The sequence below is a fragment of the Coregonus clupeaformis genome, unplaced genomic scaffold (genome assembly GCF_020615455.1).
Source record: "Coregonus clupeaformis isolate EN_2021a unplaced genomic scaffold, ASM2061545v1 scaf0196, whole genome shotgun sequence".
Lineage (NCBI taxonomy): Eukaryota > Metazoa > Chordata > Actinopteri > Salmoniformes > Salmonidae > Coregonus > Coregonus clupeaformis.
Window position 1 is genome coordinate 447,195 of NW_025533651.1, and position 17,569 is coordinate 464,763.

General features: G+C 42.0%; 2 protein-coding genes across 2 annotated transcripts in view; both read right to left on the bottom strand.

Annotated features, from left to right (window-relative positions):
• Positions 1–1,859: 1,859 nt before the first annotated feature.
• LOC121559484 (tetranectin-like protein) lies at positions 1,860–3,921 on the bottom strand. The gene is made up of 3 exons (XM_041872722.2): positions 3,753–3,921; positions 3,561–3,641; positions 1,860–2,343 (listed from the first exon to the last, which is right to left on the bottom strand). Exons 1-3 carry the CDS (start codon positions 3,859–3,861, stop codon positions 1,946–1,948), a joined length of 588 nt encoding a protein of 195 aa, XP_041728656.2. The 5' UTR covers positions 3,862–3,921; the 3' UTR covers positions 1,860–1,945.
• Positions 3,922–6,904: 2,983 nt separating this feature from the next.
• The window catches only part of LOC121559479 (synaptic vesicle membrane protein VAT-1 homolog-like), a 33,491-nt gene continuing 22,826 nt past the window's right edge, over positions 6,905–17,569 (bottom strand). The window contains exons 8-9 of the mRNA XM_045214114.1: positions 10,367–10,450; positions 6,905–9,337 (exon numbers count right to left, since the gene is read on the bottom strand). Coding sequence (XP_045070049.1) covers positions 9,239–9,337; positions 10,367–10,450 — 183 coding nt within the window. The 3' untranslated portion in view covers positions 6,905–9,238. The remainder of the gene's footprint in view (positions 9,338–10,366; positions 10,451–17,569) is intronic.

Consider the following 17,569-nt stretch of genomic DNA (forward strand, 5'->3'; position numbering starts at 1 on the left):
ATGGATTATGGATCAATGACATGGGGTATCAGTCTACTCAGTGACACCCAGAGAACATTCGCGTCGTAGTTCTTATTGCGGGACTCTGAAACCACTGTGAATCACCCTACTATGTGTATTGAACACTATTCCAGAGGAAAAACTATGTTTTGGAGTCTGATAACTCTGAGGAGGAAGTTGGGGAAAAAGCTCTTGGTACTGAGTAGACTGACACCCCATTTAATTGATCCCCAATCCTTAGGTAAGGCTGTACAGTGCAATATGAATGTCAATACACACAATAGGCTGACTGGCGAAGTGATTTCACAGTCACAGTCCCGCGATAAGAACTACAACGCTAATATTTGCATAAACTCTTCACAGTTGTGTTCTGTGGGTGTCACTGAGTAGACTGATACCCCATTTCATTGCTCCACATTCCAACCTTGTTTAACATTATCTAGTCTAAATATTGCATGATTTCACCAATTGTAACCTTCTGCGTCACTTTCAAAGAGGAAGTTTTATTTTGAAGGCAACCCGCAAATTACACAATTGTGGGTAATCCTTATTGTGGCTATTTTCTCAACACATTACCAGGTCCGGTCAAGCCTCACCAGCCAGATTAAGTTTACTGTCTGTTTATAACGTTAGAATTCAATTTCAAATTTAAGTGGCTACCTAGCTAACTCACTCACATGGATTCCTAAATCATTGCTAAGAATATTGAAAATGACTGCAGTTTCTATTGATCATCGTTACCAAGCTAAAGCTAGCTAGTTACCCCAGAAGTTGCTAATAACATCTGTATCAAAGATATTTGCAAACATTTTTGATCCTGCTCGTTTGATCCTGCTCTTATTTCAAATGCTCACACAGACGTTTTCCCATTCGGTGCACATGCAAATTCAGCATACACAACATTCTATAATATCATTTTATTATTTGACGTGTCAAATTAAAAGCTTATTTGACGCGTCAAATAGTGTTATTTGATACTTCAAATAGTTATTTGACGTGTATCTTTTTTGACACGCAAAGACCCAAACGGCGTTCCATAGTAACTGCCAAAAATAAAGGAAACACGAGTAAATGAGGGATACAAAATATATTGAAAGCAGGTGCTTCCAGACAGATGTGGTTCCTGAGTTAATTAAGCAATTAACACCCCATCATGCGTAGGGTCATGTATACAAATGCTGGGCAGGCCAAGATCTCAACCCAATTGAACACTTATGGGAGTTTCTGGAGCGGCGCCTGAGACAGCATTTTCCACCACCATCAACAAAACACCAAATTATGGAATTTCCCGTGGGATGCAACACCACTCTTCCACGGGAAATTCCATAATTTGGTGTTTTGTTGATGGTGGTGGAAAATGCTTATACTTGTGGAATCTATGCCAAGGTGCATTGAAACTGTCCTGGCTCGTGGTTGCGCAACGCCCTATTAAGACAATGTATGTCTTATGTTGGTGCTTCCTTTATTTTGGCAGTTACCTGTATGTCTGTAGGCCTATGTATGTGTGTATAGATATATGTTTGGATGTAGCTTATGTCTGTCTGTTATGGCCAATATCACAGATTGGAATATAATATTTTAAGAGCTAGTGCTGTACCAATCATTGCCTGGCATATTTTGGGTAGGCCTAGCAGTGTGCCCTATCCACTCATTATTTTAAAATAACAAATAAAAATGAACACATTAACAATCATTATTGCAAGTGGGAGTACAGAAGGGAATTGTTAATTGTTTACCTAGAATGTCAACTTCTCTACAAAGTCACCAACTCATAAATTAAAGTAAATTGGACATTTTGATTAGCATTATAATACAGACGACTCAGTGAAGGTGAAAGAGAGACTCACAAACCAGTGTGGTACCATTTCATATGTATTTTTTAATGACCAGCATAAATGATCATCAGGTTGTCAACAACCATCTGGTTTGCATGGTGGTACACAAGTTAGGGAATGGGGTATTCACAAATGTACTTTTTCTTGCCAAGGCAGACCTCATCATGCCACTTTCCCTGTGCAGCCAGTGAGAGCACAACACAGCTCTCCCTCTTGGTCCCTGTTGGCTGCTTCTTGGTCTTGTCCCAGTTAAAGTAGCTGATGGGCATGCTGTTGACGTCTACGTACTGGCCCTCCTTCACAATGTCTGTCACACCGATCCAGAACTCCTTGGTACCTGGCGCACTCCTCTTGGCATAGTCCCTCAGGTCATTGTTTTCATTGAGGTCACGTGGAGTGGCAAGGGTTCCACCCCATGCGATGCAGTGTTCGTTGGCCTCATGGTAGTGCTTGGGTTCCTCGATGGTCAGGTAACACTTCCTGTGAGCTTTGATGCCACGGAGACAAACTGGAAGCATAGGGAAGCAGTTTAGTGCATTTATCTCCTTCAAACTTCCTCAGGCAAATTCCCTTCCTACCATGCTCAAATATTACTGAAGAATTTGCAATATATACAAAATAAGTAATTCCATGACATATTGGTTTATATTATAATATGCCATTTAGCAGACACTTTTATCCAAAGCAACTTACAGTCATGTGTGCATACATTTTTTGTGTATGGGTGGTCCCGGGGATCGAACCCACTACCTTGGCGTTACAAGCGCCGTGCTCTACCAGCTGAGCTACAGAGGACCACTGTCTCACTGATATTTTATAATCTATAGAATTTCAATCAGACATAATGAGGACTAGTAGGACCAAGCAAATATTTTCATCTCTATCCATGTTTCCTAAACCAAGTTCCCAAAATAAGACATAAGCCCTTTCAGTGGTAGGGAACCCAGACAGAGGCATACTGTATGAGACTGTAACACTATGTTCTTCCACCCTCCCTGTATAAAGAACCTGTCTCATCATAATACTTTTATATCCATCATCATACATTACGCAATGCACTCCAAGGCATTTATGAAGACATTCATTTGCATTATCTTCCCCAGCACATGACTCAGTGCTCTCTCAACATCATTATTGCTGCTGCAAGTCATGAGGTTTTAGGTAAGAGTACTCCTGCCCTCTACTGGTGACTGAGCATATTAGTAAATGGCAAATGAAAGTGTACGCTAACCCCTGATGTCTGGGGTTAGTGTGAATTACCATAAGAAATATAAAATCATAATTTCTCTGCATAAATTCCACACTATTAGGGAAAAAAAGGTTCCAACAGGGTTCTTCGACTGTCTCCATAGGAGAACCCTGTTTGATTCCAGGTAGAACCCTTTTGGGTTCCATGTTGAACACTCCGTGAAAAGGGTTCTACATGGAACCCAAAAGGGTTCTACCTGGAACCAAAAGGGTTCTACCTGGAGCCTAAAAGGGTTCTCCAAAGGGTTTTCCTATGGGGACAGCCGAATAACCCTTTTATGTTCCAGATAGCACTTTTTTTTCTAAGAGTGCATGTACCAAAGGTACATACAGTATACACCTGCCTAACCCATAAGAAACATACAGTAACTGCTAAATCTGCACTGTTTCCCCCATGAGAGGCATTCCCTCTTTGAATCGTTCCTGGCCATAAAGCAGAGCTCAGTATGAGCGCACAGAGCAGCCACTTCAGCATACCTGTCTGCAGAGCCGAGATCTCCTTCAGGGAGTTCACCTCCTGCCACAGCTTCTCCAGCTGTGACTTTACATCATCCTCATCTGCATCGCCATAGAAACACAGACAAGCAGGCAGGCATGTCAGAGAGAAAATGTACAGAAAAACATAGTAGAGCCACTGACGTTTAGTTTAGTGTGTGTGGTGAGTTTTACCTCTCTGTTGTGCTGGCACTGCTTTCCTGGTACGAGATGGACGGCTATATCCCTGGTGGAGCAAGGTGAGAGAGAGAACCAAAAAGATGGGGAGAACCAGACGCGACATGTCTGCACTAAATTCGCGACAAAAGAAAGGGGCACACCTTTTAACACTGACGACACAGGAGCCCAAAGCACTGTGGGCAGTTCACTATATACAGGCCCACTGTTTGCTCCTGCAGGGATTCACCTCTCATTGGCTGACACTATGTAACTTTGGGTTTTTTCAAACGTCAGGGGGAACTCAAATACCATGGGTGGAGTGACAACAATGATGCCCCTGTTTCTGCCCATTCATAAATATTTACTTGGGACAAGGCGCAATTCATTTAGCGTTTTTCACATCCATTTCACAAACAAGCCGTAAATTCATTGACTGCAACACTGCACAGAATGTTCTGTATGAGCATATCTGACAGCTTCTGTATCTGACCTTCCATCACTCCCCTGTGCATAGATACATTTGACCCATGGTAAATTAATCCTGAAATAGATGGCTAAGAGGAGATTTGTTATTTTATATGCCATGTCAGCAAAATGATTTGTATGACCAAATGCATAGATAGCTTTCCCAATGCATCAAAACATTATGAGGATGATGACATTTTGCTTGTCAACTCTAATTATATCTCATTCAAATGTGAGGGAAATACAGAGATTCTGTTGTGTAACCATGGAAAACAGGGAGCTTATTAGAGCGGAGGAAGTCCAGCTCCCTGCACTGGTGCAGCAGACTTTATTTTTAGTGTTGGATGTTGTCGAGTAGACAGATCAGATGGAAGAGGGGTGCAGTGTTAAGAAAAACTCTGCTGTCTGATTGAGAGAGCCAGGATGCCCAATGGGCGTCTCAGAGGCACGTGGCCTCACTTACAAATACATTAAGGGATACCTTTCCAATTTGATTAGATGTAATGGTACGGTAAATATAATGTCTGTGTGAAACCATTTGCATGAATTCATTCCCAAAACCTGAAGAGCAACATTGAAAAGTACTCACTATGTCATAACAACACTCTAGAACGCTGGTCTCATCTAGATAATAGTCTAGGGCCGTTGAGAGGTGCAATATGACCACATACAGTACCAGTAAAAAGTTTGTGCACACCTACTCATTCAAGGGTTTCTCTTTATTTTTTAAAACTATTTTAACATTGTAGAATAATAGTGAAGACATCAAAACTATGAAATAACACATATGGAATCATGTAGTAGGCAAAAAAGTGTTCAACAAATCCAAATATATTTTATATTTGAGATTCTTCAAATAGCCACCCTTTGCCTTGATGACAGCTTTGCACACTCTTGGCATTCTCTCAACCAGCTTCACCTGGAATGCTTTTCCAACAGTCTTGAAGGAGTTCCCACACATGCTGAACACTTGTTGGCTGCTTTTCCTTCACTCTGCCGTCCGATTCATCCCAAACCATCTCAATTGGGTTGAGGTCGGGGGATTGTGGAGGCCAGGTAATCTGATGTAGCACTCCATCACTCTCCTTCTTGGTAAAATAGCCCTTACACAGCCTGGAGGTGTGTTGGGTCATTGTCCTGTTGAAAAACAAATGATAGTCCCACTAAGCCCAAACCAGATGGGATGGCGTATCGCTGCAGAAGGCTGTGGTAGCCTTGCTGGTTAAGTGTGCCTTGAATTCTAAATAAATCACAGACAGTGTCACCAGCAAAGCAACCCCCCACCATAACACCTCCTCCTCCATGTTTTACGGTGGGAACTACACATGCGGAGATCATCCGTTCACCCACACCGCGTCTCACAAAGACACGGCAGTTTGAACCAAAAATCTCAAATTTGAAGGCCAGATTCACACAGTCTCCTCTGAACAGTTGATGTTGAGATGTGTCTGTTACTTGAACTCTGTGAAGCATTTATTTGGGCTGTGATTTCTGAGGCTGGTAACTTTAATGAACTTATCCTCTGCAGCAGAGGTAACTCTGGGTCTTCCATTCCTGTGGCGGTCCTCATCAGAGCCAGTTTCATCATAGCGCTTTATGGTTTTTGTGACTGCACTTGAAGAAACTTTCAAAGTTCTTGACATTTTCCAGATTGACTGACATTCATGTTTTAAAGTAATGATGGACTGTCGTTTCTCTTTGCTTATTTGAGCTGTTCTTGCCATAATTTGTACTTGGTCTTTTACCAAATAGGGCTATCTTCTGTATACCTTGTCACAACACAACTGATTGGCTCAAATGCATTAAGAAGGAAAGAAATTCCACAAATTAACTTTTAAGAAGGCACCTGTTAGTTGAAATGCATTCCAGGTGACTACTTCATGAAGGTGATTGAGAGAATGCCATGAGTGTGCAAAGCTATCATAAAGGCAAAGGGTGGCTATTTGAAGAAACTCAAATATAAAATATATTTGGATAAAGAAAAACCCTTGAATGAGTAGGTGTGTCCAAACTTTTGACTGGTAGTGTAGTTAAAGTGGTTTAGCTACACAATGCTAAAGGGATGCAATCCATATTTCAAATAGATTACAGCATAGCAGCATAAGAAAGTAAAAGACCTTCTGCATAAGTTATGTTTATGCCAGTCAGAGAGATACATGCTGCAGACTTAACTGATAGTGGCTATAAATAGCACATTGTCAGAAGGAAAAAAAGGTCACCCATTTGAGTTACGTTATTGTGGGGGGATAGGAACTTGATTAAAGGTCAAGCATTTGTTATCACAGTTGTATTTGATTTATAGGAAATTGTAGTGGTGGCATTGTGAAAGGCCACCAGCCTGTCAGTAAATAGCGAAGGACCAACCTAATTTATATTGCATAATAAAGGTGTTACATACCCCCCTGCTATAAATGGAAAAGGGATGATAAGAGAATGTCAAGACTCAAGGTGATTGGGAGAGATGCAAATCAGTAATTCATGTTGAATCCTTATGACCTAATAAGATAAGAACATAAGAAATAGTAGATGAGATATCAAATGGCAGCGCTACTTAAAGTAAATAATTTTTCATACTGTACATTCTAGGAGAAATACCCCAGCCTATGAGAGAGTGTAATATTATAGGGAGTCTTTCACAGGGTGGCTTGTGGAGAAAACCTGAAAATGGCACAGGCCAAGAAAAACACACAGCCTTCCCAGAATGCTCTGCAGATACATTTATTCATGTCAACAGAACTAGACTACGTACAGTACAACATAACAAAAACACTAATACCAACAAATACAGGTAAACAATATCTTCATATAAGTCTGTAATCAGGCTCCAGCTACAGTACTAAACACACCTAGATAGTTTATCTTTTTTTACTTTTAAGGCAAGTTGACTATCCATCATAATGACCTCTCATGGAAACACACACATACACACTGCAAGTTACTCTAGACTCTCTAGACCTAGACTAACAGGAAAACCCAAAGAGACATTCACATTTAGATGTACTGTTCTCCTTCATTAATATACTTGATTTCCAGTATCATTGTCAAGTCTATCATGAAAGGAAATAGGTGCAATGTTATGATGTAGCTAATAAAATATTTCAATCAAATGTTGTGACAGTTAATGTGACTTAGCTAATTAATTAAAGATCATAGGAATGTTGTGAGTGGCAAATGAAAGATCAATGAAATGTGTGAAACTGGATTGCTTCACCAGTGGGTGGTTCGTTTGGAGAAGCACAGCTGGCTACTTTCCAATCACTACTACAGCCATGTAATAACTGGGCCCTTTCTTCCCATACAGACAGTAGGGTACATCCAAAAATGTATCATATTTTCTATTCACTTGCAAAGTTACAAGACATTGTATGCTGTTTTATATTGTGTCTGTACATTTATTTTTGGTTTGGGAATCCTCCTGAAGGTAATATCTAAGCTTGCAGTTATATGAAACACATCTGCCTTAGCTAGTATTACTGTTAATAACAAGGCAACTCAATAGCTTTCATCTCCGTACATCAATGGTAGTTTCATATTTTTTATGAATAAATAGCTTTGTGCGATGGACGATTTCACACTTTCCATATGGATAATACTAGTAGCACAATATAGTTGTCATACTCCATCTCACATGAGATGTTAACACCTGATATGAATAACTCCTGTCCTGTGGTATCCACAGCAATAGTACTTCCATTTTTGATGACCCATCAGCTCATCTGTAAGTGAATGTGTCTTTAGTCCTCCCTCTCTGTGGCACTCTGTTTGGGAGGCATTGTACACTATACACAGGCACCAGCAGGTAAACATATCACAACTTCTTACACACATGCATAAAGAACACAGACTAAACAGAAACGGGTGTGGTTAATCAGCATTATCATCACCTGACTACCACGCCATTTCTCTCTGCATTGTTTGTCTGAAATGTGGACTATGGATGATGCCAAAAGCTGACGTTATCTTTCTTATTTTCATTAGTTGCAGAAATGTAGGAAACACACACTCAGAATGCTGCCTGGCATTTGGCTGAACCACCATGAAATCCAGTGTCTGTGGAATGGGTACAATTCAAATACTGAAATCTTCTACAAGACTGCTGCAGACTTCTAGCTCAAAGGCACTAGTGACCCCATAACAACACCGCAGAAGGTCGGATCCCTAATGTGTCGGTAAACATGGTAGTAGGCATTTACAGTGGCATTTCCTAATACGCTCTCCTAGCTCACACACTGCTGAAGATAACCTGAGGGAGGAGGGATGAGAAACGATCTCAGATAGTGATTTTGATAATACTCACTGCAGCAGGTGGAGGTAAATAGCCCAGGGCCAATCTGCTCTGGGTTTGCTGTGTATTCAGTGGTAATGTGGTGATCAGAGTGACTAGTGCTCACGAAGCAGCTGAAATGAATCTCACTTCTGAGTTATCATAATAGTGGTAAAAGAGAAAGTGGAAAATAGCTTAGAGGAGACGTTTACTTTAACACTCACCCTCCTTGTTTCCCTATTCTTTCAACCACCAAGACATGAGTACAAGCATGGTCAATATCACTTGTGTGCTGGTTCACTCTCACTCACTTACTGTTCTCTTTCACACTCAATCTCTTATTTTCCCTAAAAGCCACTCAATCAACCACTTATTCACTCCGTTCCTACTTTGCTCCCTTGTTAAGGTTGCCATAGAAGACAATGAACAACGATGAGGCTGCAGATAGGTCTAAGCATCTCTTAACATAATTTGGTCAGCAACACAATGCTCATCATAATACTGGATAGTGAATGGCACTTTAGTTGATTGGCAACTTTGACAACCAGTGTCTTATGAGTTTTCATATGTCTTTCAAACATCTTACATAACAAAAGACACAAAGACAACAGACCCACACACACACGCACACAAACATACACTCACATACTGTACAACGGTTTGAGTTCGCGGTGCGTAGTTCTGGTTGTGGAGTAGTCTGTTATGGGACTAATCCCCCGCTCCACCTCCTTCCATTGAGGTGTCCAGGCCAGTTGTGGTGCCGTGCCTGGGTCTACTGGATGAAGGGCATGCGCTCCTTGTTGTCATTGTCCCCTTCATGTTCCTCCTCCTCCTCACCAGCCTCACTGGTCTCTGTGCTGTCACTGGCCATCTACAGAGAATACAGAACACATTGTAATTTCTCAAAATACAGAATAGAGTACCAATACCCAACATGTACTGCACAAACTGTATCTATAAGAAAACATCCAAAGATGAAGAACAAAGGATTCAGATATTCAAGTATCTGTCCAGTGTTCCAGATTTCTTATGAAATATTACCTACAATGAATTACAATATGTATTAAATAGATTAATAATACAAAATTATAATTAAAGATGTTAAAAAGCAGATTTTCTCTGTGTCCCTGCTTAGCCCGTTAGGAAACAACAGAGTGGATTGGGCGTATACAGAAAAAAAATAAAAAATGATTTGACAGCTCAACCAATTAGACTTGCATACACTTGGATATTCAAATTAGCTCCCACGTGGAGGCATTGGGGCAGACTGCCCGAGCCCGGCTGCACTAAGTCAAATAGTATGGATGGATTCAGGATTTGGAAACGCACAATACAACTACTAGGGCACTTTACTATAACAGCAATACATTAATAAATGTAGACTGATTATTTCAAGTGTGAGTCGTTTCTGTCCTTTGCTTTGTCATTATATTCCTAATATTTTTGTTGTTAGCAACCTAAATAACGTTAGCTAGCTAGGTAGTCGTGAAGCTAGCTAGCTAGCTACTGCTGCTACCTTTATCAGTCAACAACAGCTAACTAGGTCTCCTCTTGACCTAAAACTTCTAGCTGCAAACCACAGGATTTACAATCGAAGGGAATGGTGAGATGATTGTTGTGTGGAGGATCTGCTTTGACTCACCATAGAAACCAGTGTCATTGGAAGATATCATATTCATTTTTATCAGACTTAGTGTTACCTAGGAACCTCAAACCTAACCATGTGTTGCTTTGGCCAAGAGTTCTCTGGGGATAATTGCTCACTGTGGTGAGTCATGATGCTATTTAATAATTTCCTTTTTCCTCAAGGTTTTTCAAACTTGTTGAATGCATGTGCAATTTTAGACCACTTATCAATAACTTGTTTTTGTAGAAAAAAAGGTCTGGGTTGTGTACTTACCAAAGGAGTGGGAGACTTCTCCACATCCAGGATTAGCTTTCCTATGTTGCCTCTGTCGTGGATCCTCTGCATGGCTTCTTTTACCTGGGTTTCAAACAAAATAACCAATTAGACCAAACACTGACTGTCACATAAAATCAATGTCAGTAATACCAATATATACCATATAGGTTAGACATTCGATCCCAAAAAATACAGCTTGTGATTTTGTTTGGGAGCTGTATGTGACGTTCTGAATAGAGTGCATGCAGTTTTAGGCACTGCACATTAGGTGGCAGTGGTGACACAGCAAGCCCATGAAAAACATTGTGACAGTGTGTGCACAGAGGAGTAGACAGTGCACAAAGGAGTAGACATTCCAATCGGGGTGAAAAGGGTTTGCATTTCTCTTCACAACAACTTCAAAACTACATTTAGCCACATCTTCCATCCAAACTCTTATAATAGGAGCCAGTTAAAAATCACATTCTTAAATCACAGTCCACATTGTCTGCAGAACTGAATGCTATTATGCAAATAGCCTGCCTTACAACGGAGCATTTAAAAGAAACGGATAGGTGCAGTGAAATGTGTTGTTTAGCCATAGTACAATCTTCATACACAGTTCAACAAATTGCAGCCAACAACCACAACTAATTGGTGTTCAGATTCCAAACTCTACCAATCATACGATCAGTGTCAGTACACGCTCTCATTTAGAATGATCAGAATGTTATTATCTGAGTGGAACAGTTGCTACATGTGTGAAGCTGAAGGTCATGTTTTAAAGTGTTACTGTCTGTTCATTCAGCTGGGTGGATGTGAGAGGTCAAACACTACACTTCCCAGACAGACAGTGACTCTGAAGCACACACTGGTTTTCTCTCAAATAAATCAGTGCAGGTCACTGTATAATCATTCAGTTAGTCATCAGAGCCAGCACACATTTAACACAGCCAGGATGTGCACAAAGCACAAATATCCAAACCCTCCGTCAGAGCTCATGACATTTACAGATGATTGGAACTGCCCCCCGCCCCCCTAAAAAAGAAAAGTGCTGCAAGTGTACTGATTTCTCCTACTTCTAGGGAGGTCAACCCTGCCACTCAATACTTTACACCACACCATTTCACAGTATGCCATATACCATGATGAGATAACCTATAATGATTACCTCCTCTAAGTCAATGCCACTGAAGACCACTTCAGGGCTATCCTTCCATGTATTTTTACCTTACTGTCAGACTCCATTTTAAAGTTGCTTCTCTGCCTCTATACTCTTTGTTCTATGTGGTGACTTCTCACCAATCTCAATGTTTCAGTGCTCAAAGCACACCACACCGTGCCCTGACTATAAAACGTGCCCCCTATCACCTGTTGCTGCGTAGAGCAGAGAAGGGATATCTCAGACCAGTCTGCCCTGATACATCTCAGAGATATTGCATGTGTGCTCAGTTTGATTGCTGCAGAAGGAATCGATTTACAACAGTCCATGGCCAGCCGAGCACAATAAAACGCATCATTGAGAGAGCAGTTCAAAATATATATTTTGCATCTTTCAAGGCACTGTGCAAGTCATATCCGTATAATGGAACAATTGTCTTTGAATGTTTTGAAAGGAAGCAATTGAGAGTCATGAGTAGGCACCCATTACATTACTGTAATATATTTAGCAAATGGAAATGTATCAGTAGTAACATTTCTACAATGATTCCGAAATCCATTGAGCACATGTTGTGTTTTCCCTGGTTGTGGGTTGTTTCATTCCCCTATGGGTTGGATAGACATCTCTAATTTCTAATTCATCCCTGGTAATTTCTAATGGCAGTAGTGTTTGCATTACCAGAAACCCACTTGAGAACACAATTAGGAAAATGAGTGTACCAAGAATCAATCCTGCAGTCAAATACGGGGAGATGCTCTAGAAGGCTCTGTAGTGCTGTAATTCAACATGATGCACTCTGCCATGGAAAACATGAGTCACAGGGCTCTACAGTGCGACCATTTTACTTGCATATGTACCTAAATATTTTGCTGTACAACCTAGAATTTTAATTTAGGAGCACCAGTGCGCTTAGAATAAAATCACCCAGATGATAATCGTTGCAATGATTCCTTCACTGTACCGCAGGCCATGAGTGCCATGGATGATACACTGAGCGCTTGCATCATTACTACAAAGAAAACAGCTTGTTACCTCAAATATTTTTCATTGTGCTCCTACATTTCTTTGTGCTCCAAAATTGTTCAACTTAGGCACACATGTGCTCCCTGTTAAAAAGGTCAGCGTAGAGCCTTGAGTCACATCCTTCCCTGTAGGTAAACAATTATCAGCATGTGAATAATTATAATTCATAATGTTCACCTTAAATCTAATACATGCTTACTAACTTCAGCAGCACAGAATATCCCAGTGTAAAATAGCTTGTTAAAATGTAGTTTTCAATGACCAGGAACCTAAGTACCAGTGGCTCTCACTGGAGACTGGCTGCTTTAGTAGTGGCAGCTGTGAGCCACTCCAACCTGATGGGTGGTGGGTTGTGGAATTAGATCTAATCCCCATGTTATTTCTCCTACAATTCCAACAGGATTTACCAGACTTGAGTAGCTCCGATGTTTGAAGTTGGAACAATAACTATTTTATTTTCTTTCAGCTTAAGACTAAAAACGGATTACAAAAATATATAATCTAAAATGTCTTTGAGTGAGACCATTTTATCCAGTTTGAATGGCAAATATTTTTAGCCTTGGGATATCCAAGTGGAGTGCTATCCAGACAGAATTCAGTAGGTACACCATGTGAAAACCATTTCTACCAGGTAGGTGCACCAATCTCTGTCCATACATAAATCATGATGTTAGTAAATAAATGATGTTATGGGAAAAAGTAGGATAATAAAAAGTCATATAGTTACTGTGATTCAGTGGATCCCTCCATTTCTGACAAATATTGCCTCAGCATTTTCCTACAAGCCACTGCAAACAGAGTACTTTCAATGTGAGAAAGATGTGTTGATTTGGATGGCTGTGATACCTTACTACCACATGGTTAATCCATCCCCCACTTCATCTCCACCCCCCATCTCTTAATCTTTAGGTTCCTTTGTTAAAGAAGATTTAGACTTAAGGCCTCCGCATGCTTCCCATTCGAAACAGTCGGGAACAGTTTGTGCATATATTATGATGACATTTTGTGACGTTTTGGTTCGTTTTGGTCTTCGGCAAGGGTTTTTCGCCTGTTCGTGAACACCCAAAAAATTATTGAGGCAAGCCGAAGTCGGTAGCCGAAGTCTATGACCCTTTGTCAGTGATTGGTCAACACTTCATTGAATGAGAGACGAATCGTTTTCATGCAAATTTCTTCACTTGAGAAATACTGAACCAAACATCTTAGTTAGATGTAAAATTGCGTGACTAAGAGCTCCTTGGCAAAAACATAAAAAATTATTACAGATTTCTTGAGTTATCTTAGATTAATTCTGACTATTTTGAGGAAGTGTATATTGGCTACAGCGTCTCAAGATGGACAAACAGTAGTATTGACGCTTTTTTTCTCGTTTTTCAAGCAAAGGTATTTTAAAGGAGTATGCAAGCGCACTTGTTCGGTTCGCCTAGCCGAACCAAAGCATGCTGAAGGCTTTAGGGCATTGAGTCTTTTCATGGGCTGTGGAAGGTATACAGTGGGGAAAAAAAGTATTTAGTCAGCCACCAATTGTGCAAATTCTCCCACTTAAAAAGATGAGAGAGGCCTGTAATTTTCATCATAGGTACACGTCAACTATGACAGACAAATTGAGGAAAGAAAATCCAGAAAATCACATTGTAGGATTTTTAATGAATTTATTTGCAAATTATGGTGGAAAATAAGTATTTGGTCACCTTCAAAGAAGCAAGATTTCTGGCTCTCACAGACCTGTAACTTCTTCTTTAAGAGGCTCCTCTGTCCTCCACTCGTTACCTGTATTAATGGCACCTGTTTGAACTTGTTAACAGTATAAAAGACACCTGTCCACAACCTCAAACAGTCACACTCCAAACTCCACTATGGCCAAGACCAAAGAGCTGTCAAAGGAGACCAGAAACAAAATTGTAGACCTGCACCAGGCTGGGAAGACAATCTGCAATAGGTAAGCAGCTTGGTTTGAAGAAATCAACTGTGGGAGCAATTATTAGGAAATGGAAGACATACAAGACCACTGATAATCTCCCTCGATCTGGGGCTCCACGCAAGATCTCACCCCGTGGGGTCAAAATGATTACAAGAACGGTGAGCAAAAATCCCAGAACCACACGGGGGGACCTAGTGAATGACCTGCAGAGAGCTGGGACCAAAGTAACAAAGCCTACCATCAGTAACACACTACGCCGCCAGGGACTCAAATCCTGCAGTGCAAGACGTGTCCCCCTGCTTAAGCCAGTACATGTCCAGGCCCGTCTGAAGTTTGCTAGAGTGCATTTGGATGATCCAGAAGAGGATTGGGAGAATGTCATATGGTCAGATGAAACCAAAATATAACTTTTTAGTAAAAACTCAACTCGTCGTGTTTGGAGGACAAAGAATGCATGGAGGAATGGGCCAAAATACCAGCAACAATGTGTGAAAACCTTGTGAAGACTTACAGAAAACGTTTGACCTGTGTCATTGCCAACAAAGGGTATATAACAAAGTATTGAGAAACTTTTGTTATTGACCAAATACTTATTTTCCACCATATTTTGCAAATAAATTCATAAAAAATCCTACAATGTGATTTTCTGGATTTTTTTTTCTCATTTTGTCTGTCATAGTTGATGTGTACCTATGATGAAAATTACAGGCCTCTCTCATCTTTTTAAGTGGGAGAACTTGCACAATTGGTGGCTGACTAAATACTTTTTTCCCCCACTGTATCTACAATAATCGAGAATTTCAACAAGCATTTTGCTACGGCTGGCCATGCTTTCCACCTGGCTACCATTACCCCGCCCACCAGCTCTGCACCTTGCCCATGCTGTGCAGCCGTCTTCATCGACCTGGCCAAGGCTTTCGACTCTGTCAACCACTGCATTCTTATTGGCAGACTAAATAGCCTTGGTTTCTCAAATGACTGCCTCGCCTGGTTCACCAACTACTTCTCAGATAGAGTTCAATGATTCAAATTGGAGGGCCTGTTGTCTGGACCTATGGCAGTCTCTATGGGGGTGCGACAGGGTTCACAGGGTTCAATTCTTGGGCCAACTCTTTTCTCTGTGTATATCAATGATGTCGCTCTTGCTGCTGGTGATTCTCAGATTCACCTCTACGCAGACGACACCATTTTGTATACATCTGGCCCTTCATTGGACACTGTGTTAACAAACCTCCAAACGAGTTTCAATGCCATACAACACTCCTTCCGTAGCCTCCAACTGCTCTTAAACACAAGTAAAACTAAATGCATGCTCTTCAATCGAACGCTGCTGGCACCCGCCCACCCGACTAGAATCACTACTCTCGACGGGTCTGACCTAGAGTATGTGGACAACTACAAATACCTAGGTGTCTGGTTAGACTGTAAACTCTCCTTCCAGACTCACATTAAGCATCTCCAATCCAAAGTTAAATCTAGAATCGGCTTCCTATTTCGCAACAAAGCCTCCTTCACTCATGCGGCCAAACATGCCCTTGTAAAACTGACTATCCTACCGATCCTTGACTTCGGCGATGTCATTTACAAAATAGCCTCCAACACTCTCCTCAGCAAATTGGATGTAGTCTATCACAGTGCCATCCGTTTTGTCACCAAAGCCCCATATACTACCCACCACTGTGACCTGTACGCTCTTGTTGGCTGATCCTCACTACATATTCGTCGCCAAATCCACTGGCTCCAGGTCATCTATAAATCACTGCTAGGCAAATCCCTGCCTTATCTTAGCTCATTGGTCACCATAGCAGCACCCACCCGTAGTCTGCGCTCCAGCAGGTATATCTCACCGGTCATCCCCAAAGCCAACACCTCCTTTGGCCGCCATTCCTTCCAGTTCTCTGCTGCCAATGACTGGAACGAACTGCAAAAATCTCTGAAGCTGGAGACTCTTATCTCCCTCACTAACTTTAAGCATCAGTTGTCAGAGCACCTTACCGATCACTGCACCTGTACTGTCAGTGTAGCTGTAGGTGGGTGTGGTGGTGGAATCAGGCGCAGGACGCACAAAGTAAGTCAAAAGACTTTAGTGGTTTAGCAATAAACACAGCACGAAAATAAATGCCCTGAGGCGAGAAACTCCGCACGCAGGCGAAATCAAACGGGCGCACTAAACACGTGCGACAAAATACTCCAAAAATACAAATGGAGAGCAGCTCAACCGAGCAAACTGTATAGACACAAGCAATACGCACGACAGTGAAAACAATAACACACAACACTAGACAAACACAACGAGAACTTATAGGACACTAATTACACTAAACGATAACAGGTGTAACAACAATCAGACAAAAGCAAACAAACATAGAAACATGCAACGGTGGCAGCTAGTATTCCGGAGACGACGAACGCCGAAGCCTGCCCGAGCAAGGAAGAGAGGCAGCCTCGGCCGAAACCGTGACAGTACCCCCCCCTTGACGCGCGGCTCCAGACGTGCGCCGACTCCGGCCTCGGGGACGACCAGGAGGACGCGGAGCAGGGTGCGTCGGGTGCCCACGATGGAATTCCGTCAGGAGAGACGGGTCCAAAATGTCTCTCCTCGGCACCCAGCACCGTTCCTCCGGGCCGTACCCTCCCACTCCACTAGATATTGGAGACCCCCATCCGACGTCTCGAATCCAAGATGGACCGCACGGAGTACGCCGGTGCCCCTCGATGTCCAATGGGGGCGGAGGAGTCTCCCTGATCTCACTTTCTTGGAGTGGGCCAGCTACCACCGGCCTGAGAAGAGACACATGGAACGAGGGGTTAATACTTTTATACTCAACAGGTAGTTGTAATTTGTAACACACCTCGTTCAACCTTCTCAGGACTTTAAATGGCCCTACAAACCGCCGACCCAGTTTCCAACAGGGCAGGCGGAGGGGCAGGTTTCTGGTAGAGAGCCAGACTCGATCACCAGGTGCGTACACCGGTCCCTCACTGCGGTGGAGATCGGGCGCTCGCCTTATGACGACGGAGGGCCCGCTGCAGGTGGACGTGTGCAGCGTTCCATGTCTCCTCCGAGCGCCGCACCCACTCATCCACCGCAGGAGCCTCGATCTGGCTCTGCTGC